At 43.8% G+C, this 25,722-nt stretch overlaps 2 protein-coding genes and 1 long non-coding RNA gene across 11 annotated transcripts in view; 1 reads left to right on the forward strand and 2 right to left on the reverse strand.

The window, feature by feature from the left end:
* Nucleotides 1-638, reverse strand: part of LOC142585927 (MFS-type transporter SLC18B1-like) — a 96,610-nt gene extending 95,972 nt beyond the window's left edge. For 3 of the 4 annotated variants that reach the window (XR_012829151.1, XM_075697030.1, XM_075697032.1), the window contains exon 1: nucleotides 482-638. The gene's annotated coding sequence lies outside the window, so the exon portion shown is untranslated. The remainder of the gene's footprint in view (nucleotides 1-481) is intronic. The other variant, XM_075697031.1, reaches the window with a different exon arrangement.
* On the forward strand, nucleotides 1-16,972 carry LOC142585929 (uncharacterized). Its single transcript, XR_012829153.1, has 3 exons — nucleotides 1-167; nucleotides 13,778-13,865; nucleotides 16,815-16,972. It is a non-coding gene; the product is annotated as an uncharacterized LOC142585929 (long non-coding RNA).
* Nucleotides 8,491-25,722, reverse strand: LOC142585928 (MFS-type transporter SLC18B1-like). 6 transcript variants are annotated; one of them, XR_012829152.1, is made up of 14 exons: nucleotides 24,971-25,718; nucleotides 23,351-23,446; nucleotides 22,967-23,040; nucleotides 20,346-20,493; nucleotides 20,192-20,260; nucleotides 18,459-18,558; nucleotides 16,682-16,851; nucleotides 16,472-16,570; nucleotides 15,880-15,968; nucleotides 15,021-15,116; nucleotides 13,982-14,056; nucleotides 13,022-13,115; nucleotides 12,577-12,678; nucleotides 8,491-11,172 (listed from the first exon to the last, which is right to left on the reverse strand). XR_012829152.1 is itself a non-coding variant. In XM_075697033.1 (13 exons), exons 1-13 carry the CDS (start codon nucleotides 25,262-25,264, stop codon nucleotides 12,631-12,633), a joined length of 1,452 nt encoding a protein of 483 aa, XP_075553148.1. In that variant the 5' UTR covers nucleotides 25,265-25,717; the 3' UTR covers nucleotides 12,203-12,630. The 6 variants fall into 6 exon arrangements, 5 of the variants coding, with proteins under 5 accessions (XP_075553148.1, XP_075553150.1, XP_075553151.1 ...); XM_075697033.1 differs by lacking the exon at nucleotides 8,491-11,172 and having other exon boundaries at nucleotides 12,203-12,678; nucleotides 24,971-25,717; XM_075697035.1 differs by lacking the exons at nucleotides 8,491-11,172; nucleotides 23,351-23,446 and having other exon boundaries at nucleotides 12,203-12,678; nucleotides 24,971-25,722.

Consider the following 25,722-nt stretch of genomic DNA (forward strand, 5'->3'; position numbering starts at 1 on the left):
TTTGTGGGAGGTGCTTTGTGGTAAACAAATAGTGATTGAGTGAATGGTACGGTCGTGCCGGCCATGCCATTCTTTCAAGCGAAGTCACTAGCCGCAGCTCTGCATCTCGCTATCGCCACGTTCAGCTCCAACACGGAAGCGCGGCTCTGCTCTTTACACACTCTAACGTAAGTAGAACCCAAACGTTGAGAACTAAGTTCTCGGTCAACCAAACTGCCTTCAATCGCAGGCGTGATTCGTGCTACACTGAATGACCACGAGTAAACGTCCAGCCACTGTCTAAAAGCAAGGTCACTTGTTTTTCTCACACCAGCGTGGAGTGAAAATATTGAGCGCGGCGGGTCCAGCGACAAGCCCGCCAAGGTCTCGGCTGTTGCAATCTATCGCGCGCAGTAATGCTCGCCACTAGTTATCCAGATGCTCCGCATGCAACTAGTTTGGCTAGGATCACAACGTAGCAAGCTCGCAATGTTGTACGTACATTTTGCTTCTGCGTCGCAGCTGCCGAGCGCCGCTTTCGCTATTCTGCGCAGGGAGCGCGCGCATCTCGGTCGGCCTCAACGCCGGCCATTCCGCTGCTGCCCGAGCGTCACGGCTAGCGCGAGCGCGTCGCTGCCCGCAAAAGCCAACAGCACCTCGGTATTTTCCCCGTTATCTTTCTCTCTTGCCACCGGACGGCCTCCGTCATTGACTCCCTTTCCCAAATGCGAGCTCTCCGGCTGGGGCTGCCGTGGAAAGGCTCGCTGTATTTCGCCTCTGTTTCGCGCGTGCTGACAGCTGTGATACGAGAGTCACATGCGCCGCCACGTGTTCCTGCTTTCCACGAAGGCGTTCTTAAGCTGACGTGTTAGCTTCGCTAACACGTCAGTTTAAGAACGCCTTCGCGAGTGGAGAGCGCGAGTGGCAGAAAAGGCACAAAAGATTTGCCGCAGCCTTTAAGACGGTCGCCGCACGCCGCCGAATCTCGGAGGCCATGATTATTTTCGTTGCTTCTATAATTTTTTTTTGTGTGACCAGTAACGTTGCATAAGTCGAGTTATTTCAGGCAGGTGCTTGTGCCGCTGTCTATATGTTCCGACGACAAGTGCCCAAAGGTGTTTTAACTGAATACTGGTAAGCGCATTTCGAAGATGTGACTGAAGATAGACACAAGAACAGGACAAGCGCTAACTCGCAACTAAACTTTATTCTGAAGACTTCGCCTACTTACGTACACAGCGGACCAAGATGGCGCAAGCGCACTGCCCATCAAGCCATCCAGTGCACGATATCAAGAAGCGCATAGATTACAGCATAACTTCTAAAAACTGCTTTTCTTCAAAACAACAAACACATCGCTAATACAGGCAATTTTTTCTTTCTAGTATATTCCTCCACGATTTCTTTGGCCAAGCATGAACCAACGAGCCCAGCAACAAATTTTGCTAGATGAGTTTTATTTTTATTTTTGATTATATTCGTATTCATTACGTTTGCAGCTGTAACTTGGTGCCACAATCATGCCAACTGTTAAGGAGGAAGTAGAACTTTGTTGTTTGTGACGTTGCACGTTTAATAACTCCTACGAAAAGGAGTATCGTAAATCAGTGTGCCATGTTTTCAATAACAATCAGCTTGCTGGACGTCCAAGGACACGAAAATAACAGCCAATTTATTGCCGCAAGCTTGTGAGAAAAGTGGCACAACCACATTTAAATAGATCCAATGAAGTTCTATCCATCCATCCATTCATCCATCCATGAAAACGGGGACAAACTGTGAAATGCAAGTAAATGAGAATAGTCGGAAGGTATTGGCGCGATGACAATAAACTTTACACAAGCATAACAACACTCACATGACATGTCGCAAATATCCAGACAATGAAAAAAAAAAAAGAAAAAAAAACCCTACACGGACAGGCCAGCAATTAATTTGCTCAAAATGGGTTGTTTTAGAAGGAATAATTATGACGCTTTTTCGTGTACCTAATTCTATGAAGGAGGATGAATTAAGGTAGCAAAATTATGTGAATGGTTGCGTGCCAAAATAAAATGGCTGCAAAAATGATTAGGCATGCACCAACATCCTCATCTCGAATGTGTATTCCAGTGAGCTCTTCATTAAACAGCTGCAAGATATTGTTATCTCAGTCAATTAAGCACTTCGACTGCGTTGGGGGTCTTTACTTGCAGTTTTCGAAGCCTTGCACTCGTCTTCTGATACTTGGAAATTTGTCCTTGAATATGCATGATGTCCTTTGGCTGTAGAGTGTATTTTTGAGGAAAGAATAGGAGATATCCCTGCAATACGTAAAATGACAGTCCGGAGGTAGTACTGGAGGCTTCAAAGCTATTGAATGTAGATGCTACATTCATTCGTGTATGCATTACTGAAGCCTTCAATGCTTTTGAATGGCGATGCCACGTTCCTTCAAGTAATGCATTATTTTCTGATCTAAGGTCAGGGAAGCAATGTTATAAATGCTAAGCAGCGAGAAACTTTCTACGGTAAGGACTCTATACACAATTAAAACATGATAACACGTATTTTCAGCCCAATGCAAAACAGCTAACAACGATAGAGCCCACATAGCCTGCTGCAGTGGTTGAGAGAGCGCGCATTATTGCCATACTGCAAATATTGCACGTGTGCGGCTTTAGAAATAGCCACATTTATTTTGCAAAACTGGCGCACCATACTTTTTCAGAAGCCGCTGCGCGTAACATAGAGCTCTCTGCACCGAACGGCATGTGTTCATAGGCCGCATTTCTTGTTCTTATTCTTGTTCCCTAGTGAAATGGCGTAACCCACTCTGGGGGATCGGCCATGAATCGGGCAGTGAAGGAACTGTTACCATTTTTTAAAATAAACTAGGGAGAAATGAAACAACTATCTTGCAAATGGGATTTTAAAGTGTCTGCTGTTAAAGATATGAAAAATCAAATGTATAGATATTTTGCGAATTTTGTGAACATTACAAGTATTTAGAAGAATTCTAACAGGAAATTCGTTTTCTCTCAAGCAAAAAGATGCAGAGGGCTTGCAGAGTGAAATAATTACTTCTCTCTACCTTGCGGGTGTCCGCAGAACTATTTCGTCATATGAGAGTGAAGCTCCTGGGAACCAAAGGAGAAGGAGGGAGTCAAGTAAAAAAATACATTTAATTTTTTCATTCCCTGGGCCATAGTTTTCGTTTACCCTTGGCAGGTGTCGATCAGATCTGCCTTCAGGGTATACGTGAAACGTGCTTATGACCGGAATACGTAGCCTGTTCTAAACCAGCAGAAGAGATCAACTCATTTTAACCAATTTTCCTTCCAAATTAGTTTGTTTCTTGCCTACCAACATGCCTCATAGCGCATGGAAAATAGATTTTTTTCTTTATGTGCGAACAATATTCTAAAACTCTACAGACGTGTCCAACGCATTTGGCGAGCTCGGACGCTGCCAAGGAGCTACGCCTACTTGCACCCAAAAAGTCACAAGATTTCTGGAGTTCAAGTGCCCTCAATTGCAGATTACGCAAACTAGACCCCGCGCTACGGTTATAAATACCGTCTAGCCTTTCCTTCGGCGAAACAACCTTGCTATGCCGCTTCTGGCTGGGAGTGGCGTTCACGAACGCCTACTCCTCTCGTTTGGAAATGGCCGAGAGCCCAGTGTGCGACACCTGTGGGTTCAAGGAAACCAGCGAGCACCTACTGTGTACCTGCCCTCGCTACGATGTACAATGCCTCTCTCTGCGGGCAACTTTACACCGACTGGGCTCAAGACCGTTCTCCGAGTCAAAGATACTTGGACCGTGGCCACACCCGTCACTGGCACGAAAAGCGATTCGTGCACTAGTACAATACTTGGAGTACACCGGCTTAAGAGACCATTTATAGTGTTCCTGTGCATCTTCCCACAAGCACTCAGTGCTTACTCTCTCTCTCTTTTCCTCTTTCTATTCCCCTTTACCTCACCACCAGTGTAGGGTAGCAAACCGGGTGTTCGTCTGTTTGACCTCCCTGCTTTTCCTGTCCTTGCTATCTCTGTTACAGGAGTGTCTCGTGGTAACTCGATTCGCTTGTTGGAGTTCGCTGGTGCTTTGGCAGAATTTGTGTTGTACCGATATTTTTGTTAGTTTAAATGGACACTAAAAACACCATTCACTTAGTTAGTTTATGCATGGTGTAGTATTTACACAAGACTCGAATTTGCATTTATTTGACAGAGCACAGTTGCCTACTAGCGGGGAAAATAAAGAGCAAAATTTCCCCTTCTGTATTGCTACCAGAAAGGTAACACATGTGACGCAGTGCACGACGTCACGGATTTCACAGTGTCTCATTGTATTTAAGCCATTTATTTTGCACACAAACGGTCACGACCTCCAAACGCTGTCACGACGATAGGTAAAATGCCTGTCGTGGTCACACGCCACCTGCCGCACCCAGAGTATCCTAGCACGCGTGCCGACATAGGTTGGGTCGATCGTAAACTGTGATAACAGGCTTGCACTGACTGTCCTGCATAGGTATGCAAATACAAACAATCTTTCTGGCTAGCTTTCTACAACAGAAATTTGCAGCTGTAGAGACAACCATAGTTTCGAGTGAACTGCAGCAACTACATCAATGAAAAAAAATTATTGAGGTTCAACGCACAGGTTTGGAATTTCTGTGAAGGGAAGCTTTCGCGAAGCGGTTATTTAGGCGTTATAAAACTGAATGCGATACGCACGCTTATCTTTATTGTCAACTTAAGCAACGTGTGATCTCATGCAATGTTAATGCTTATGCACCGCACAGGTCACAACTTTAATGTCATGCAATGTTTACATTTATGCTCTACACGGCCGTTGACGCGCTAATGCACACAGTAGTTTGTGTGAATACAAAGTGCGAGACGTCGACGCAGTGGTGGCAAGAGGACGAAGGCGATGTTTGTCGAGGGAAGAATGGGGAGCAGATGTTCGAGGCAGCGAGAAGTACGGCGCGTAAGGCAGCGGCAAGGTCGACTACTATTCGCCAGCTTCATTCCTTCGGCGGAGTGGCAGGCAAGCGAGACGCGTGTTGTCTAGCACACATGCTTTGACAAAACAGCAGTCAAGGTCATAAATTCTGAGAGGGTTCACAGAGAAAGCTTCGTTCGATTACGTAACGTACGTGGCGAATAAACTCAGGCCACGCACATTCCGCAAAATGTATGCGCAACGACAGTGAATATACACTAAAAAAATTGATGGCTAAGCGTAATTAACAAAACTCAACTCTCATTATATTGACTCGTTGATTGCCCCTAAAATCTCGGCAGAAGAATCCACAGTAGAGGCCAGACTAGGGCGGTGCAAGCAGTTTAAGCTCGCTCGCTTACCGTTCCACTTGCATGAAGGGTGCTGGTCCAATGAGGGGGTATACGAGACCGCCACGTGTACAAATCCTATGAAAATCCAGAGATTTTCATACTAAAACGAATAATGAAAACAGTTACATTGCATTTCTGAACATCGCGGACCTCTAAAACCTCGTAAATATATCAACTAACTAGAAGAACGTTACCGGCTTTCTGGTTAGCTAAATCGTAAAGATAGCAAACGCCGTATGGTGCTGTTATTAACGCCGGAGAAATAATGTAGTCTCTTCGGGAAAATATTTCACGGTTGTGCTGAATGTCGGATGCCATCAGTGAGAGCTTCTATAGAAAGGCGGTGGAAAGCCCTCTCATAAAAAATAACTTTAAATGAACTTAAAACCAAAATTCAGCGAGAAGCTGGTTTTCAGAGTCGTAGGCATCTGGTCAGGCCTTATTTATCGGCCACAATACATGAGTACGAAACTCTGAATTCTTGTAAAATTGTCGCCGGACTTGCGCAATTCCCGGTTGCTTATGTTAGTCCACTCGCTCTTCAGGTGTAGCTTGCTATGTTTTTATAGAAGAATAATAAACCTTCGATTTCCGAATTTGATTTTAGGTGGCGTAACACGGCCAAATCGGAACGAATATTTTGGTAGGAATTCAGCTTACGAAAATTTGGTGTTTTATACTCACACTTTAAACACGGCTTTCACCATGGAACTCTTCATCTGTCTTATGTACACAAGAAATACATTGCATTGCAAAAGAAAAATCGCCACTGCAAAGCTCTTGCCTTTGGGTGAAAATGAGACAGTGAAATGAGACAACTAATGTTTGTGCGTAAAGGTTATAGATTTGACAATCATCAAATATCTCTCTTATCGCTCGAAAACAAATGCCTCCCGCATTGGCAGAGATCAGAGGACGGAAAAGACAAGGGCACCAAAATAAAGCTTCCCTCACCCTCGTTATCCCTTAATTGCTGCACTAGCCTTGGTCTTACGAAGGCAGTACACTTCCTTTAAGACAAACCAGTTTATGCCGGATTTTTATATACGGTGAACAATATGTGAATATGTAGTTAGCTTCGAATGGTACCAATGGGGGAAACAACATCTGCTTAACCCGACCAGAAAATTCGGCTAAGCCGAGCTTATGCAGACGCCACTGATTCCTGCTACTGGGCTACGGAGGCGACTCTGCTAGCTACACGATAAGCAAACGGTGTTCCTGTAGACATGAGGTATTACACCGACGTGGAAGACAACGTGGAAACTTGCACGGCTGACTTCACCAAAACAATAATTGAGAACCGCATCACAAATACTCTCTGCAGAGTTTGTGCACAGGCTTATGCTCTTTACTCAAGGGTCAGCCTTGGCCACGGATGCCACTGGTGGCGCTGAACTCGCCATCTATATAGTGAGCCAGAAGAGATCCCCGATGTGCCTCTGCAGAATCACTGTTGCTCCTATGTGAGGCGGCTGTTAGAGTGTCAAATAGTTTAGTGCACTTCTTTTCAATAACATAACGGCTCTGCAGAACTTTTGGGCAGGCTAAGTGGAGTATAAACCCGTTACCCCTTCCACTATTGCAGGGTAGCAAACCAGAGGAGTGCCTGGTTGCCTTCCTGGCATTTCCTCCATCTCTGTATATTTCTTTCGCTCTGACTGCTGTTTGGATCCCACCGATGGCATCGGTTGTTGGGAACTCGGCGCTGACGCCCGTGGTTGTACCTGGGTCGCAAGCCCCAAGGGTAGCGTTGGCCTGGCGGCCTGGGGTACAACTGGAAGCATCCGAAGGTCCCGGCAAAGCATGAGTCGACTGGTAACAACAAAACAACTTGTTTATTTTAACATCGCAAAGAGTTGGCGGTCAGGTTGACCGAAGTAGAGAGACGGGAGAGCACTTTACTCAACAGAAGAAATCGGAGCCCTCTCTTTTTGGCGTCCGGGGGCAGCTGTTTTTATACTCTCGCAGTTGAGGGCAAGAAGGAACCCCTCAATAGACGAGCACGTGATTGTACAATGGGCTAATGGTGACGCACACTGTCGTAGCGCCGCCGGTCGGGCACAAAGACTGGGAGGAGAAGGTAACTTCGGCTCTCGTAGCGCCTCTGGTCGGGCACAATGACTGGAAGGAGAGGGTGACCCCCTGCTGTCGCATCGCCGCCGTTCGGGCACAATGGCACATACACTCACACACGCACATGAAGACACGTGGCATCGGAACATGCCTGGAAACGCCTGGAAACGCCTGGCGGGGAGCGTTGCGGCGACGCCGAACGGGCCAAAATGTCTGCCGCCCCGCCGCAGTCGCGCCGGCAAAACCGCGCGTCGCAGGCGAAACGCAACACTGCGCATAGGCTTGCACAGCGTATACGCAAGTAATACCTACACAATGAGTTAAACAAGAGTGCGTTAATCAATACTTTGTATCATGAAATTATAATAAATATCTTTCTATTCATGTGATTTGTGATTTTGACGATATTTCACCTATTCTTATGCGTCGTGTATATTTGACTGTATCTGGAATAGTATATTAGTGCAAGACGTGCATCGCGGCTTGCTAGTAGTTCATTGTAAAAGCAGCGCACCAGCGGACGGAGTACTGACAGAAGAGACAGACACAAGCGCTTGTGTTCGTCTATTCTATCAGTTTTGCTTCTACTGTTTCTACAGCAGATTAGCCATGTGGATCGATTCTGTTAAGACGGACTTCTAATATGGCGAACAGATTTTCACGGTGTCTTCGTGTTCGTGTTAATCTGAGCAAGGAAAATTCAAAGACACAGCTCTTATTAAAGCCCTTTAAATGACCAGTGTTGCCTATAGGCAACGCACAAGAAAAAACACTTCTTTCTTGCCGAGTTACGGCTAACTATCTTTGACCAACAATGGATTACAGGCATGAAGTGTCATTTGTTTGTTTAGAGAATGAACACAGGGCGAGAAAGAAGTTTGGCACGCGATTCGTTTTCTTTTGAAAGCACAGTCACAGGAGACGACCAATTCAAGGTCTCCGGCTGTAGTGGTATCACACACAAGATGGAAAGCAAATGAAATGTACACCTATGGGTCACATATGACGAGAGTTGTCTGTAGATATTCCAAACAAAACGCTAGGTCGCTTGGGGTCCAGCCCATCTTTAACTGTCTTCCTTTGGTTCCCCCCCCCCCCCCCATACCTGAAAATGCTTCCCGAAAATATTTTTTCTATTCGTTGACTAAGCTTACCGTTGATGAGATTTACACATTATAGATAGAAAATAGATATTTTTGGTCCTATTTATACGTGCCGTCCTTAAATGGCCAAGCTTTTACTGACAGGTAACTGCTGAAGGAATCCAGCACTGTATGCCAGCATGTGTAAGGAAGCATAAGTAAATCTCGCCAACCCGACCAAGAGACTGACCTTAGAGGTCTCGACTTCATCGAAGAAGTGTTATCTGCACAAAAAGTTGGTGGCGTGACGTATCATACATTAGCGAAATCAGCACAGTTTATCTTGCCTGTTCTTGTCTTCCTTACTCATCAGATATAAAAATAAAATAAATAAATAAATAGCTTGGTTGCCTTCCGCGAATACGATGAGCACGTTGCAGCGTATGCGAAGAAGGAAGTGAAGTTGTTCACCATGGAAGTGGCGCCGCCGCATGCGTTCGATTCCTGCAACTAGGAAACAAAGCAAACAAAGGAAGAAAACGTGGCCATTTATTATGTAGTCATTAACGTGCATTCGGATCCTGGTCCGCTTTGTTCTTTTTTTCTAACACAAACGCGACACTCGAATATAATTATTGTCACATCTGCGAGCCTTTCAAAGTGAATAAAAAGTAAAACATACTTTATTGATGAGACTACAAATTAGGAACCGTTTTTTTTTTGCTTCACTGAAAAACATCTAATTGTTCAAAATGAATTTTAAGAAGTGTCGCAGTGAGCGTGAGACTCGGGAATGTGATTTATTGAAAGCGAATAGCAACATATTAGTGAAACCGAGCTGCAGTTCTCTATGTAATTGTTTGGAATGAGCATGAACATACTTGCAGCGGCTGTTTGAGGAAATGGACTGTGTACACACCTCCGCTATGTGCGACTCCAGAGTTGCGTAGTTGAACGAAGCAGTCACCCAACACACTGATCGGTTGAAGACGTCGACTACGAAGAAAGGGTTCAGAAAGAGCTCCAGAGGCTCTAAATTTTGCTCGTCACTGCGCTAATTCGGTTAGAGGTTATCGCCAGTGTCGCTTGTCAAAGATTGAGCATTGGCATCGGAATAAACATGGTACGTGCAGATAACTTCAATTGTTCAACTGTTAAAATGACCGAAAATCTATCTTTCGTATAAGGCAAGCGTATGAAAGAAGAATTTCGGGGAAAGGACATGTGTGGTTAGAGAACCAAACTGCCAAGTAAGGTGGCCATGAACCTGGCGAAGGGTGGCAACTACAGTCGACAATAAAAATAAGGCTACCAGATCAAGCAAGTGACTTCGCCATTCCAGACCTCATCGCAGAAATCCTATCTGCACAAAATTAGAATTGACGTGATGTCACATACAGCAGTGAAATCAGCATGATTTATTTATTTTGCATGTTTCCGTCTTCTTTCCCGAATACTTCGATTGATTTACCTTTAGGAAGTTAGCGAAGATTCGTGGTAAGCTGTTTCTTATGTCGACAACATTTAATAACCCCCAGAACCAGCTTTACTAAGCAACACAGACTGCATTAAGAATGAATAGAACGCGTATATAAGCACGAGACTTCTCTGCATGGTTCTTGAAAACAAACGTTTATTATTGGTTTGCGAGAAAGCTATCCCTCAGCAGATTCTGAGCTGCCTTCTCAAGAATTAGTCGATGGCAAAAAAATTGAATCGGCGAGCTACATAGCCGCATTGTCGAGGTTTGAACAGTTTGAAGTCCTCGGAGTGATTCTGTTGCTGAGTGCTTGTTCGCTGTCACCAGGATCTTCTGGTAATTCTCGCTTTTTTACCGGGAACACTGTTCCCTGCTTCACGGGAATAGAAGTGGAGCCATTCGCACTCCCACCTGATTTAGCGGCGTCCGCGTCGGCAGCCTCAAGGAAGTGGAACTGCCTCTCGAGCGACAGCGAGGCCATCCTGGTAGACTCGACCGAGAGCGATGACAGCTCCGACGACGACTGTGTGGTTGTATTGAGTCCTAAAGCAAAGTGTTGGATTCTCAGGGACTCTTTGGACACATCTACCATGAGGACTCCGCAAAGTTTGCGGAAGTACACTACTTACCTACGTACACTCCTTACCTGCGCTACCCTCCGACAACGTGAGGCTCCTCATTAGGCAAGTTGCATCGGTTGAATTCGAGACGCTATTGCCAAACAAATGGAATTGAGGACGTCAGAGTCAGCGCACTGAATAATATTCAGTGCGCTGACGTCGCTGAATCGTCGCTCAAGCGTCGGTGTTTGACTCTCTGCTCACTGTCATTGTCCTCGGTGGCATGAACGTTCGTACCATCATTCCGCTGGGAAAAGGAGGCTACTACAGGCGTCATGTATGATATTGATGCGGCCATCTCAAGCGACGATCTGCCACTTTTGATTAAGATTACCGAAAATGGGACCGAAATACTCCAGGTGGCCCGTCTCGAAGATTTCCCATGTGTAAAAATCCTCTTCATAGGGTGACTGTCTTCCGTCGCATGTCGAAGTAGGTCATTTCCGACATGCTGTCCGGCCCTTTATTCCCAAGCCACTTCAGTGCAGAAGATGCCAGAAATATGGTGATGTGAGGGCCATCTGTGGAAAGTCTACGATATGTTGCCGTTGTGCAGCGCAGCATTCTGCAGACAACTGTCAGGCTAAGGAAGAAGGAAGGAAGGATGAAATGTGGAGGACAATGGAATACAATAAGAAACCTGATCTATGGAGCATGTTCCATGGAGTAATATATAAACAAGCGCTTACCGTTTTCTTACATATATTACAATATTACATATGATAATCTATGCATGTTCTTTGCCATTGTCTTTGCTGCAACATTTTAAGGTCACTCGCGAGTGCGCTAGCACACCTCAACGACCGGCAACTCTCTGAGCATATCATCTTCGAATGTCGTCGTATAACGTCGTCACAGCAGCGTTGGGATGGCGTAAATCTATTTCCCTTTTGTTTATTCCAAATGTATCATTAGCCCTCTGTGATTGACCAAATTTTCGGTCCGTACCCATTTTGCCTGTTTGTCAAGCGATGCAGGCAAAATGACCATGACCCGAAAAATATTTACCAATTGCGGATGGCTTATAACGGCGGATTTCTAATAAACTCAGAGTGGAATAGTTTTACGTTAACGTGATCAAAAAAGGCAATGGAGGCACTACTGAAGTTTCTAAGTTCAACTGACCTGAATAAGGACTATGTACATATCTTTGTTTGTTTGTTTATTTGTCAATTAAAGTTGAACAGGCGATAAACTAATTTGTTTTACAACTAGTTCATTTCTCATTTCATAGCTTTTGTTTTATTTGTTGACTCCTTCTCCCGCGTTGTGAGATAACATATGAATAAAAAATTAATGAGCAGTGCAGTAACATAAGCTTTTCTATTTTTTTTTAAACGCACCTGCGTTTTTAGAACATTCCAGGACCCGCATAATTTTCTGTGGCATAAAGTGACAACTTTGGTTTCCTAGTCATTGTCTGCAGCCATCTCATGTGAAGTTAAGATTCTTAAAAACTTGCGTTCGTGTACACATAACATAAGCTTCCCATATTTTTAAACGCACCTGCGTTTTTAGAACATTCCAGGAACTGCATACTTTTCTACATTTAGCAACAGTTTAATTTAAAATAAATTGGTGTATGGTAAAATGACTGACTTGCTCCAGACAGGTGTAAGTAGCTGTTTATTTTTGCCACTCCTCGCTGTTTATCGGCAAACTATTATCATATAGCATTGACTTTTCTACCGAATAAAACACATACTGCCACATCCTATATGGTCGCCGCGGGTATGTGTCAGGCGATGAGAACTACGCTGAAGTAGCGCGCGAGTAGAAAAACAGAGACGACAACGACGTCGCGTTGACTGCTCTCATGAAGTGCTTTTTCACGTCCTCGACACCGGCTTTCCCGTCTCCTACTAGGCTGTGACAATACAATGGTCAAATTTGTTACTGAGCTGAATATGGCTTTGTTATTTTTCCGCAGCTCAAAACGAATAGTATTTCTCAGTTCAGTCTATTAACCAATGACCAATTTTTTTACCAGCGACATATTGTACTTTATGCGTTATGACCAGTGCGATACGGGCCAGTGAGGTCAGTGTACACTCCTTGAATTCTTCTGGAGTAGTAGCAGTGCAATCATCTGGAATAAAAAAAATGCATCAATTATTCACGATAAAAACGCAGATTAAGACATGGTCATTACAACGGCGATATGCCATGATGGACCTACATCATATGTTTATATTGACTCATCTGATTATCTGAGAGGAGGAGGAGGAGTGTTTGTGCAGCCGGATCTAGCTTTGCAAAAGCTGCTGGTAAGAATGGCATGCGCGGAGATGTGCTTGAAGTGTACAAATGTTCTTAGTTAAGAACAAAATATGCAATTAGTTATATATGATAAATTATTATTGTTGTTAATTAGAAAACATAAGTACCGTACAGGTATATATTTCCAATTTTCTTTTTCGAAGTACACTTACCCAGGCAACCAGCATTCCAAAAATTATCATGGAGCCGGCTCGGAATCCCAACGCTTCAACGACATAGCCACTGATAGGTGGACTCAGAGTTGCCCTGATAAGAACAGAAATTCAGTTTATGCACATTGAATTTTCGTGAAGGAGTACTAAGACGCACTACTCTTTGTGTTGTCCAAGTAAAACTTAACATTCGCATCGATATTCAACGCACTCACAGCGTGTTTTACGCGGCATCCTGACCATCGTAACGAGGCGTTTTTTTAGCTACAGAGAGGGGAATTAAGAAGAACTTAAGTGATGTGGGCTAGAAGTGTATCTGAAGACTAAATTTTTTTGGTTAGAACCATATGAAGAAAGCAGAAAATGAAACACACTTACGGAAATTTATATTTTCGTCCACTATCATCTCTTTTTACTTCATTATTTCTAAATTTCACTTGTCCTGTATTTTTCGCGCCTCTACGTGTTTTCTTGCACTGTTAGCCCACATTGAATTCACAAAGTTTAGCTCAATTTTCACTATTTATAAAAATAGAAGCTAATTTCCCATTTCTCTTTCAGGCTTCGTTGTCTGCATGCCTTATTCCGTAAAAGCAGTGCGATAAACTCGAAATTATTAGACTCCGTATGTAAAGCTTCAGCAAGGATATATATATATATATATATATATATATATATATATATATATATATATATATATATATATGTAATGAATTTTGGTGTTGCGATGGTGATTGCGTTCAATTTTTCTTGTAGGGTTGGTTTGATGCAGGCGAGGGACTGTCAACCTCGTGTCACACAATATATCTGTCTGCAACAACAAAGAAGAGCAAGAGGCATCCGTGTTTGTATTCATAATATATTTTAGGCTGGCTTAAACATGTTTGTGAAGAATTCTACGTCCATATTAGAAAAAGAAAGCGCACTTCTTGTGGTTTCTTTGGGCTAACCTGAACTTACCCTATGACGTATGCAGCAAATATTGCACCACACACAAAGCTACTTGTGTCAATGTCTTCTTTGTAACCTTTAGCGCTGCGAAGAAAAAAAAAAGAAAGATCATGCATCATCACATTTCTTTATTCTTGTGATAGTAGTCAGTGTCTGGTATTATCATACACCACAGAAGTTTGTGTGGTAGATGCTTTAGCAGATCATTATCTAATGAATGGTGTCAATTAACCGATGTGTTTCCTTCAGATGCAAGCGCGGTCAAGTTGTGAACCAGCACCCTTCTGTTAACGTTGTGCTCGCTGGAGTTGCAGGGTGCAAGTATGTCGGCGTAGGTACACTTCACACCCGCTGCGGTAGCTTAGTGGCTGCGCATGGCTGCGCACTGCCGACCTCGATGTCGCTAGTTTGATTCTGGCCGAGGTGGCCGTGTTTTGAAGGGGGCGAAATGCAAGAACGCTCGTGCTGCAGGTGGTCAATATTGATCCAGTCTCCCACTTCGGCGTGCCTGATAATCCGATCGTGTTTTTGGCACGTAGAACCCCATAATTTAACGCAATTGTTTAAAAAAACATTTCACGTCAAGTTACACTTGATATGCGCATGTAAAATACGCCTCTTTGAAAGCTCATAAAGTACTCAAGGTGCAGCATTAAAATTGATCCAACAGTTACGATAATTTTGAGAAAAGCGTCTTTTCTACATTGGCCTACATGGTTTTGTCATCAACGAAATCTACTCTTGCAAATAATATGCTAAACAATGATCCATAACACATGCATTTTCTGTTGCCTGTTAGTTTTAACATTCGGCTACTGTTACTGCTCTGCTTTCTTGTAATATTCCCCGAAGATCAGAGCCATTTGAAACGTCAGCGAGGAACGTCGTTGTAGGAAAAAAAAAAATGTACAGATGCAGTTAGAGCCTTGAGACAAAACGTGGTCTTTTTCCTGGACGGTTAAACACCGGCCGCCGTGATACGTAGTTCAGCACGAAACCAACCTCGTTACTCGTAATTACTTTCCTTTATGAGAATTAATAGACTCACATTGCGCGCTTGATCGCAGTTGAGTACGAAAGCGCGTGCATCGATGCGACTCCTGCACCCAGTAGCACTTGGGAAGCGTAAATGAGGTTCATGGTGCTGCAATACAAGGGAGAAATGTACACTGAAGAAGAAAACCTGAAAATCTATCCACCATGCACAGAAACCAGACTGCGGAACACAAGAGGCCTGGAGCACATGCCCGCTTGCGTTATAGACAAATCAGTTCTGCGGTAACCAGCAAAGTGTAGGAAACGTCATGACAGAGAAGCAATATACCTCCACCTGGCGGCCGCACGAAGCTATTAAAGAAATTGTACTACTCAGAAAAAAAGCTTCGCAGTTGAAGAAAACCTTCTCCCTGTTCGGAAATCGAGCCGGAGACCAGCGCCTTTTCGGGTCGGTCGCTCTACCATCTGAGCTAATCAGGAGGCTAGCATATCGCAGGGCGAGGCTGACTAAATCGACAATTTGAAGCCTAAATGCATTGAATACGGGCAGATCAGTTTCACCCGCACTGCTGGATGGAAGGTTTTCCGTGAACTCAGAAGCTTAAAACTGTTAAGTCGAGTGTTGTAATCGCCCTGCTGGCGGCTTATAAATCTCAAAAAGTGAGCTTTCATCCGACTCAATAATTTTTATTGATTCACATTGTGCTTGCTTGGGCGGAAGAGGGAAGACGCGACTGAGCTTCTAGTTATTTGAATTCAATGCGATTGCCTCTGCTGTTGTTCGCTGTGGTTCCTGTAAAAAATTATCGGAAAATATTATAGTACAAATAATATTGACTAAGCTCACGCCATGCTTAGCACTTTTCTTTGCCCTCGCCACGTTAGTCACTCCCATAAAAAGCTTTTCTCACGGTTCAAATGGCAGGAACGGCGCCGGGCCTATCACGATGAAGCCCGTTATGTTGAACAGGTGGGCGAGCGGCAGGCAACGGATCTCAGCCTAAGAAAAAAGAAAAGCATAGGCAGACATGGTAATTCAAAGCCTGCTCAACTACGCATTCTCACGAATATTTGCTGAACTGCTGAAGAGCCTAGGCTTGAATTCACTTCCAGCTTTTGTGCTGTCTGTCACTTGTCTTACGTAGCATCTACTTTAACTTTAGCTTAATTTCTGGACCTTGAGTGTCATGCTGTGAAAATCGATGCGTTGTAATATAAACGAGCGAACTTCGCTCAAGCTTGTCCAGCTTAATTAAACAGAGTCAAGATAGCTAAGCCGCTTGGAGCATCGTCCGCGTCAACATGAAAACCCTTTGTACCCGCGACAATACATCGAGCATTTCGACCTTAGGTTCAGGCGCGCAAGGGCTTATTTGCGTACCCGCTGCTCGTTTGGGCGAGCTTGTATGTAACACCAAATATATTATTTGACATCTTGTTTGCTTTGTTAACGGACAGATAGGTTTAGAATATGAACACATGGGTTGACGGGGTCGTGCTTACCTTACAGTGGCAGATAAAACCACACACAGCAGAAGCAACGCAGAATGTAAGGGCGTATACGCTGAAGACACTGCCAATGCCCGAACTACTGTGGTGAAACTGAAGAAAAAATAACCGTTAGTACATGAAAGCATGGAAAGTCATGTGAGCGTGCTACATTTAAAAAAGAAAGATTACTTTTTACAAAAGAATGACATTTATTTGACGTACCTGATTTAGATAAGGCTCTAATGTTGGCTCGAGGAATCCAAATATTAGCCCATTGAGGAATAAGTTGAACAAATAAGAAATGAACCTAGCATCCCGAAGCAGCCAATAATGCTTCATATTGGTTTCCCCGCAGGTATTCTCGCCATTTGCGTGTGGATCGCCAGCTGCAGCTGTGAATAAATAAAAAGGAGCACTTGAATGAAAGTGATGAGGGCAAGATTTTTGTAGAAAGAAGAAAAGGGACTGACACACAAAGAAATAAAGAGCAGTTGAAACTGAAATTATTGTCAACTAAAGGAATGTGACTAGATCAATAACAATATGTTCTCACAGTATTTGCTCGAAATATTTTTAGTGAGTGCTTCACCAAAGCAATAATTAAATCTATAAATAAATAATATTTAGCGGTGAGGCGGGAAGAATGGGATGGTGAAAGTGTGAGTGAGTTCAAATACTTTAACAGGATTTGAGCTACGTAGTTGAGATAGTCCGTCATAAATGGCGCCATTGTGCATCAAATTTCCGTCCTACTCTATGGACGCTTGGTCGTGGAAGACGGCAGGTGATCGAAAAATTGTGTTTTCGACTGCTAAGGATACCTTACTTTGCTGTTGCATTTCCGAAAAAAAAAACCAACAAGCAGGGCCTAGGTGCCGATGAAAAAATCTAGAAAAACGTGCGTTTTTTGTAGTGTTTCTGTCACCGGGCTTTTATCCCTAATAAGCGACTTTTTCATGTTAAAGGTTATTTTGCCCCCTCGCATACCGTTGGGAAGAAAGGGACATCATGATGAAGTACGTGAGATGCTATACCAACCATCTGCAACCTAGAGCATATTTTTGTCATCGTTTAGACCGCAGGCTTATTCTCAATACCGGCTATTTATTCTCGGACGTTTATACCTTGCCGCTACATCCTTTTTAGAACACAATTACGACATGTAAGCACACGTACTGCAGGATGAACGAACGGTCCAGCAATTAAATCACTGAAAGGCATGAGGACGAAACGTATGTTCAGGATATAGCTAGCACATCGAATCACATGTTTCCTCTACGTCGGAAAACTGACCTAAACTGTGATTTAACACCCCCCCCCCCCGAAAACATGCCGCAGTGCGCTAGAAACATACTTCTAAGAGCCCACCGTGAAGTTTGAAAAAAATTTTTTTTCTTTTACAATTATGCTTATGTGACTATGCAAGAAAATATTAGTCATTATTTCCAAGAACAACAACAAGAGCAGCCATTGCAGAAATGCAGCTGTGAAAGTCACAGCAGGAAGAGGAAACACAAGGACGTTCTTTTCGCTGATCTTCCGAACTAACTTGCCGTGCAAACCAAGGACAATGTGTCAAAACTGCCAAAGCCATAAGTGGCTGGAGGAACCTGTGGTGGAGGTCTATGGTCGTGTTCAGTGTCGACCTGCCCGCGTATAAAGTGGCGTACGCAAATTTTAGTTGAATATGCAATGTGTCCCAATTTTTTTCAGCCATCTATCCTCCCAATAGAAAGGGTGGAGTGGGACACGAGTTGTTTGATCGTTTTCTTTTTCAAAGCTTCTCAATCGCCCTCGGAGGCATGGCTTCGTTGTTATTGTAGCCGAAGGTAAAAGTGTAAGCTTAGAGCAGTTCAGCTCGGGGGGGGGGGGGGGGGGGGTATCTATGTAACAAACGAACTAGGCAACCAATTCAAATGTGAAAACTGTTCCGTTCCTCCCGCCTCATTCCTATATATATATAGCAATTAGACTCTTAAACATGAACTTCCAGTCTCACGTTTTCGGTTTCTTCGGAAGATCCGTGACGTCGCAATGAAAGGAGAGGACAGCATAAACACCGATGACATCACGAAGAATGACGCAGGATATCCCCAGAGCTACGAGAGAAAAGTAACGCGAAAGCTGATTGGATTGTAGCCATTGCTTGGAGAAGGTTAAATAGTCGCTTTAGGGAAAAGTGGAGAGATTTCTTCGGCGACATACGTAGCATGATACTTCAGGTGAATGCGATGGTAAATAAAATTATAAGCGCGGAACCCAGGACAGTTGAAACGCACAAAACACATAATTGAAGAAAAGAGTACAGACCACTGCCTCGCAGCTGTTCAAGAAAATGCTCGCTGGCTAATGTCGGAGAGGAAGACAACTAGCAAGAAAGAGGAAACACAGGGGCATGCATCTTGACTTTGTGACAAGGGCGTCGTGAGATACACAATATCAATGGAACGTTCTCTTCGCTCGTCGGCCCATCCCTTCAGTTATTTCATTCACCCCCAAGACCTACAAAAAGCATTACAAAAGGAAAAAAAATGATATTACGCAATAACCAAAAATAAACCAATAAAACTTGCTGAGTCGCACACGTGCGTAAGTTTTTTTTTATTAATGTGAAAGCATTTGATGTCCCATCAGGCAGAATATCCGGCGTGATCAAGTGAAGGTACCAAAAATGGACGACGGCGCAAATAGTAAAAAACTGTTAAGGAATGCTCGGATTCCCGTCACATTTCCCAGGGAGATTTCTGTATACAAAGGAAATTAAAACATTTGAAAATAAAATTTATCAAATTTCGGTCAGGGTGGGAATCGAGCCAGAGGGCCTCAAGGGTGCAAGACTAACTCGCTTCCCTGACGCCACGGCGGCTCCACGTTTCTGGCTGACAAAAGGTGTATGCCTAGTGCGCGCGTCATTGCACACGTCACGTGCCAGCCATCTGGCTGAGTAAACGTGTGGCCCAGTGCATGCGTTGTTGAACAAGTGACAGCGCAGCCATTGGGGACGAGTTTACGTCATCAGCTTCTTGTATGATTTCCATAGTAATCCCGAAGGTAGTCAATGGTGAAAAAACGTTAATTATAGTAGTAATTGTGGGTAATTAATGTTAATTTAAAGTGAATTACAGTGAAGTAAAGTGAATGGAAGTTAGAACAATTTAGAGTAAGGTTACTTATGGTGAAGTAAAGTGAATTAAGATTAACTAAAGTGAACGAAGATGATATAAAGTTTATTAAGGGGGATAAAAGTGGATTAAAGTTGGTGCATATTAGAGTAAGGTGACTTAAGGTAGAGTAAAGTGAATTAAAGTGAAGTAAAGTGTATGAAGGGGAATTAAAGAGGATTAAGGTGGAGTTGAATATCACGTAAGGATGCTTAAGTGACTGTCACTTTTTGTGAAAAGGAGTAGCAGGTGGAAATTACTGGCGCAGTTGCCGCCGAAAAGTTAATACTAGTGCGGACTCCTCCCTATGTTATGGATGACTCTCCAAAACACTAGACCGTCCTTTCGATTGCTGGTGCCCGAGTGACTCTACGCTTGTGTTGCTTGTGACTTGTGTTACTGGGCGGTTTTTCGCTGTTATTTTTCTTTTACGTTCTTTTTCTTTCCAGAGTTGTGTGCTCGTATTTGGGATATTGGTATAGTTGGCGAAAAAAATAAGCGACCATAAATATCGTCAGAAAAAGACGGCAAGAGTAACAGTAGTGGCTAGCGATAAGTGAACAGCTCCTACGTCTGCAATTGCGCCTCCAAGTGTGGCACCCGTTGCTCCGCCTAATCCCCACAGGACTTGCATCCCAGCCTGAAAAATTAGAATAGCGAGAGCAGGGGTTGAATTTTGCGAAATATTGACGTCGCAGGAAAGAGCTTTGAATAAATGAACTCACGACAGCAAAGCCAAGGTGGTCCGCCAGTACAACGGTGGCTGTTGCATAACTAGCGACGCAGTAAAGGGATTCGCTCAACCCACCTAATGCACCTCCGAACAAAGCAACACCTAACATCATGTAGTCTCCAGGAATCCAGTACAAGGCACTATGGGTGACAAAGAAAGAAACAAAGTAACATGGATTGCTAGCTTCAATTTCGGCAGCATCTCTTCTCACTATATGTGCATTGGAAAGCAATAGTCCTTTAATTTTTAATCGAATTGAAGGACGATATGGGGGAATGAAATTTATCTTTTTTAAGCGGTGAACATTCGAATGTAACGACCTGGCACGCTTAGTGGTTCCACAGCAGGCGTGCCAAAATTTGCTCCCCCTATTCAGAGGACCGCAATTTGTTACTTCTGCAATCCTCGCACTCAGTTTCGTTTCTATTGTACTTGAGCGAACAGATAAGCTTGAGGTCTCCAAATTAAATTTAGTTTTGTAGTTATTGCTGCAGAGCTATCTTATATAAGCGGGGAAACATAGAACTGTGAAACTCTTGTCGTTGTTCATTATGTTAGCCCCTAAATGTCGTACTCTGTGACCACTCTAAAAAATAATAAAGAAGACCTGGAGGTTATGAACCCCTAGTATATTTACCTTCTTGTTTATTATGTTATACTACTTAACATTTGTTTTTCATTCGGGGTACATTTGCCGGAAGGCATATGAAAAAGAAAAGAAATCAAATAAAATCTTGTAACTCAGCATCATGCAGGAACTGCAGCAATATATCTGCACACTTATGGTCCGTCGCTCAACGAGTATGGCTTTCAGGTATACATCTGTCTTCAGTCCAACCTTTCTTGGTATGTTAAATCTGATCGTCCGCGCTCCGGGGCACCGCCAAAGCAGATGCTGAGCATCTGACGTTGCCACAGGAGGTGAGCACTTGGGGAACGTTTCTTGGTCGACTTACATTTACCGCCGATATTTCAATGCTGGATTTTACAAGTAGAGCCCATTCGAATACATTATTGCAAATGGTACGTGGACTCTTCTTTTCCGTTTGTAGGAAAGCCTACGAAATACATAAATAGCTGCAACGCGCCACCTACCCCAAACGAAGAAGAGTGTCTTCGGCCTGAAGCCACGCCAATTCAAGCAAGTGACACGGCGAGCCATTTATTATGTTACCGTAAGTTCGGCCTTCATGCCTCAGTATCCTTAACCAATCTCGAAGAAACCGCCAAGATAACGCCCGAACTTTGCTGCCGAAGTGGAATGAAGTGTATCGAAACTCGACAGCTCCATTCACTTTCCGCGAATGAAACAAATAGATCAGAAATGACTACCCGCGTGGCTTGAAGGGGTAAAGGCTTGGCACCACCTTGTTGGCACATGACGTAGTTTTCATTCTATTATAAAACGGAAGTCAAACAGTTCTTGCGCTATAAAGCGCCTTCTCGCTCGCGGGATGTTGTCCTGGACGTCGTGAAATTCTGTAATGGCGGCATTTTGAGCCAACCAAAGAGGCCGTAGCAACCCTCTGCGCCAATCAGAGACAGCGGCATTCGACAATGTCCAGACCCCTGGTGCATGGTGGTATTGGTGGTGCTATAGGCAGGTTTAGTCTGGCGATTGAGGCCGGCAATTGCTCCGCACGAACGTCTCTTTCATTGTCGCCGATGCACTCACCATCTGTCGAACAGCTCTTAAAAATGTAAGAAGAAGGCGTGAAGCTTCCTTGCGGGCTATAGCAGATCCTTTCGGAAACACGCAGTGTTCAAGACATGCATGGTCTCTCAAACACATCACCAAGGAAGTAAACGCGCTCAGTTGCATCACTTTCACAGGGAATTTGTCTCGGTTTGGCAACCAAATTCTTACCCTCGGCTCTGAGCACAGGGCCGTTCGCGACCACATTAAAAGCCTGTCACAGCGAAGCTACCAAAGTCGCAGGGCACGCTCCTGCTTTTCCGCATGAGGTCAACTCAAGCATGCACGTCCACGGAGCAGCCGTGCCGAAGAAAGGCGACCTGTCGCATTTATGACCGAAATGGTCAAGGATATGGGCAAAATTAGTTCTTTGCAGCGTGTCTGAGAGTAGCACTGCGGCGCAGTGCAATCGGGAAGCCGGATCGACTTTCTTTAATATTTCGTGAGATTTCTTTTAAACACGGAAAATATTTACACAAGAAATAGCGCGTCACAAATGTTTAAAATTGTTGTTTTCAAATGTGTTCTACTATGTAGTGTTTACATGTTTGCTGCAAATATAATAATGAAGCGTCAGTTAATGAATAGTTATATGCCAATTAATTATGAACAACACAAAAACACTGTTCCTTGAGAGTGCATTAATAACACACAGTTGGTTTCACCGCATAGAAAACTTCGCTTGTTTTTAAACATGGTGCATTATTTCTGGACACATTGTACGTACAACTTGTTACATACAATTTTTGTGTAATCTCTGTACTTGCTTTAAATTCATCTTTCAGACGTCCATGACTCACATAACAAATTTTGAAACATTCGCTCAAGACATGAAAATTCAGTCTCCACAGATGTTTTTAGACGAGCTTAAGTTTACTGCGCCTCTCAAACAGGTTGTCCGCAATGTGGTTACTTACCCGTATACCGCGTTTGCCAGGAAGTATCCCACTTGTCCAATAAGATATACAGATTTTGGAGATGTCTGCTGTATCTAAAGAAACAGAAAAAATTCGGAAAGCACGACGCGAAGGCTTATATGTCTGAGCACTTTTAGGGATCACAAAACTTCGACAGTATGAATCAAGTTTGACCAAAAGTTGAACAAGTTAATCAAGCAGCACTACTAAAGAATATAACTTTCATAAGTTCAACAGGTTAATTTTACCAGCACAACTAAAGAATGTAGTTAGAACGAGCAATCACCAGAATAAATATAAAGTGGTATAGCGTGCTTATTAAGATAAGCTGACAATGACATGCTCCCAAAACTGTTTTTTTTTGCAATAAGCATTCAGACTTACCAATCTTTTTGCCCAGGCTGACCCTATTAATGTGGTTATCTTTCCCAAAGAAAAAACAAATCCATACTCCCAGGCCTCAAGACCACTGGAAACAGCCTAAAAATGGCAAGGGGAAAAATATCAATCATAACTTTCGCTTATGGGTCGAGATGTTGTAGCCCGTTTCTGAAATGTTGTAGTGATGAGTTGATAGAGAGAAATGTATCAGAACAATTGAATATGTAGTCATGATGGTGATCAGCGCACTACGCCGAACAAAGGAGTAATAACCGAGACGGTCACGAGTGCACAGCGCTTTCTTCCAAATAAATGTTATTGAACAACAGTAGGTTTATATAAGTGTAAAACTCGAGGAAAAAGAAGCACCAAAAACCCACATAACCTACTGTTGTCCAATAAAATTTAGTTGGAATAGAGTGCTGTATTTTTTTTTTTGCTTCTCGGTTTCGACATGAATTCAGGAGTATTATATGTTGTGCCGGTGCATAGTTACTTCGTACTAGTATTTTTATGAATACACCAAATCCTTGTTCTACGTAGTGTGGTGATCACTATCATGACTGAACTGTTTCGACTCGCCCAGATAACAACTCTGTTCAATATGTGGACGCATAGACGATTGCCTTTAAGAAAAACACGTCGAGTGTTGCTGAACCTTTGAGAAAGTTAACTTTCATTACCACGAATGTGGGTGCAGGCGAATAAAGTCCCGCATTCAATTTTCGTTTGTGGGTGCGTCACGCATAAACGTGTTTAGATTTATTTTTGAAGAACCCTTGTATTTGTAGTTAAGAGGAATAGATGAAAATGCGAGTCCATTTATATACTTTGCATACATAGAATATTAATTATAAGGTTGGTTCTTAGCACTAGCATTCTCGCACTAATTTCCAATAAAGGTATATGAAAGGCATTATATAAAATTCTGCTCTTACAGCAGTAAACAGCGAAGCCACCAACGCAGTGGAAGATCGGGTTGTATCGGCAGCTATCTGTGGCGAATTAGAAACGTCACAGCAGCGGTTTGGTTGGCGGTCAAACAGGGCGAGCACGAGCAGTACCGAGAACTTCAACCGTCTTCGGCTTTCCACATTCGTTGCAGGTGGCCACCTTTGTTGTCACCCCAACGCATTTATTCTATTCTCAACGCTAGTGAAAATTGTGCAATGGGGTTGCCGTATTTCTAATTTACTAAAGACACGCCCAACCGTCATAGCAAGTTTAGTTTCGTGTGCCTGATTAAATATGAAAGTGACAAGCTGGAAAGTGAAGCCTCACAATCCCTCAGCTTCAACCAAGTCAGTCTAGAAGCAGGCGACCTGAATACAATACTGTCATCTAAAATGCCGTTACGTATACACTTCCGACACAGCAAACACTTGTGAGACGATCACGACACTAATTGAGGGAAGTGCGATTTCAGTTTTTCTTTCTTGTTCTATATTATATTAACATTGTGGTTTAGGGAGCCTTTGTCATTTTCTTTTCCGCATTACTCTATTCCCAGCATAAAGCAGTTGCTAAATGCGCCATGAGATATGTATCTGCAGGTTAATTTTGTTACGTTCACTGCGCGTGAACATTCCTATCAGCGGCGCTATGCAGAAACAAAAATCTCACCAGAGCCGGAAAAAGTGGCGCCAAAAGTGAATACGCTGCAGCCACCCAGAACTGAGTGTGGATCATGGGAAGGAGACAAATTTTCCACTTGTGTCTTTCCAGAATGCTTTTCTTCTTGTCAACCGGCGAGTACGTGCCAGTGAAGTCCACTCCAGCGACGCCCTGTGACAGTTTATCGGTTTCGGTCGTCTCATCCTTGCTGATCGCCACAAGTTCTCTGTCGTCGGAACCAACCACAACCGGAGTGTAGGATGTGTGCTGTCCACTGGAACCTAAACCCTGGCCGTCCGGCATTTCCAACGAAGTGTAGATGCACGGTTGCACTCGGGGCCGAATGCCTGTCTTCAAGCCTCAGAAAGTGTGGAAGCGTATGGCACAGACGCGCATGCCGTCTTTTTTCGCATGGATAGCAAGGTCAGACCAGTGAAAGAAGAGGAAACTAAAGCCACAAACAGCGCTCGCGCTGGTGAATAAGGCTTCGCGCGATTGTTTTGGCGCCGCGACGTATGCACGCGAGAGTGTAAACAGCCTGCGCCGCAGCTGCGTATGTGGATCCAACTTGCCTCAGCGGAAACGTGTGGTTTTCCCGTTTGCTACAGCAGGAGGAGGTTGTGGAAGGGTTTCGATGCGAGGCTGGTGCGTCGAGGCAGGAAGCCCGTGTCGACACAGTGGGTGCAGTCGCTGTGGGAGCGGCAGGGCACAGATGTCGTTGAATTACGGGCGACAGTGAAAGTAGGGTCAGTGACCGTGGC

The sequence above is a fragment of the Dermacentor variabilis genome, chromosome 6 (genome assembly GCF_050947875.1).
Source record: "Dermacentor variabilis isolate Ectoservices chromosome 6, ASM5094787v1, whole genome shotgun sequence".
Classification (NCBI taxonomy): Eukaryota; Metazoa; Arthropoda; class Arachnida; order Ixodida; family Ixodidae; genus Dermacentor; species Dermacentor variabilis.

Bases quoted from the DNA above. Each gene is read 5' to 3' on its own strand.
- LOC142585928 (XM_075697033.1), bottom strand. From the start codon at position 25,264: ATGCCGGACGGCCAGGGTTTAGGTTCCAGTGGACAGCACACATCCTAC. The intron at 23,447-24,970 runs GTGAGATTTTTG...TGCCATTTTTAG, and splicing joins CGCCACTTTTTCCGGCTCTG to GCTGTTTCCAGTGGTCTTGA. The intron at 20,261-20,345 runs GTGAGTTCATTT...CTAATTTTTCAG, and splicing joins ACCACCTTGGCTTTGCTGTC to GCTGGGATGCAAGTCCTGTG.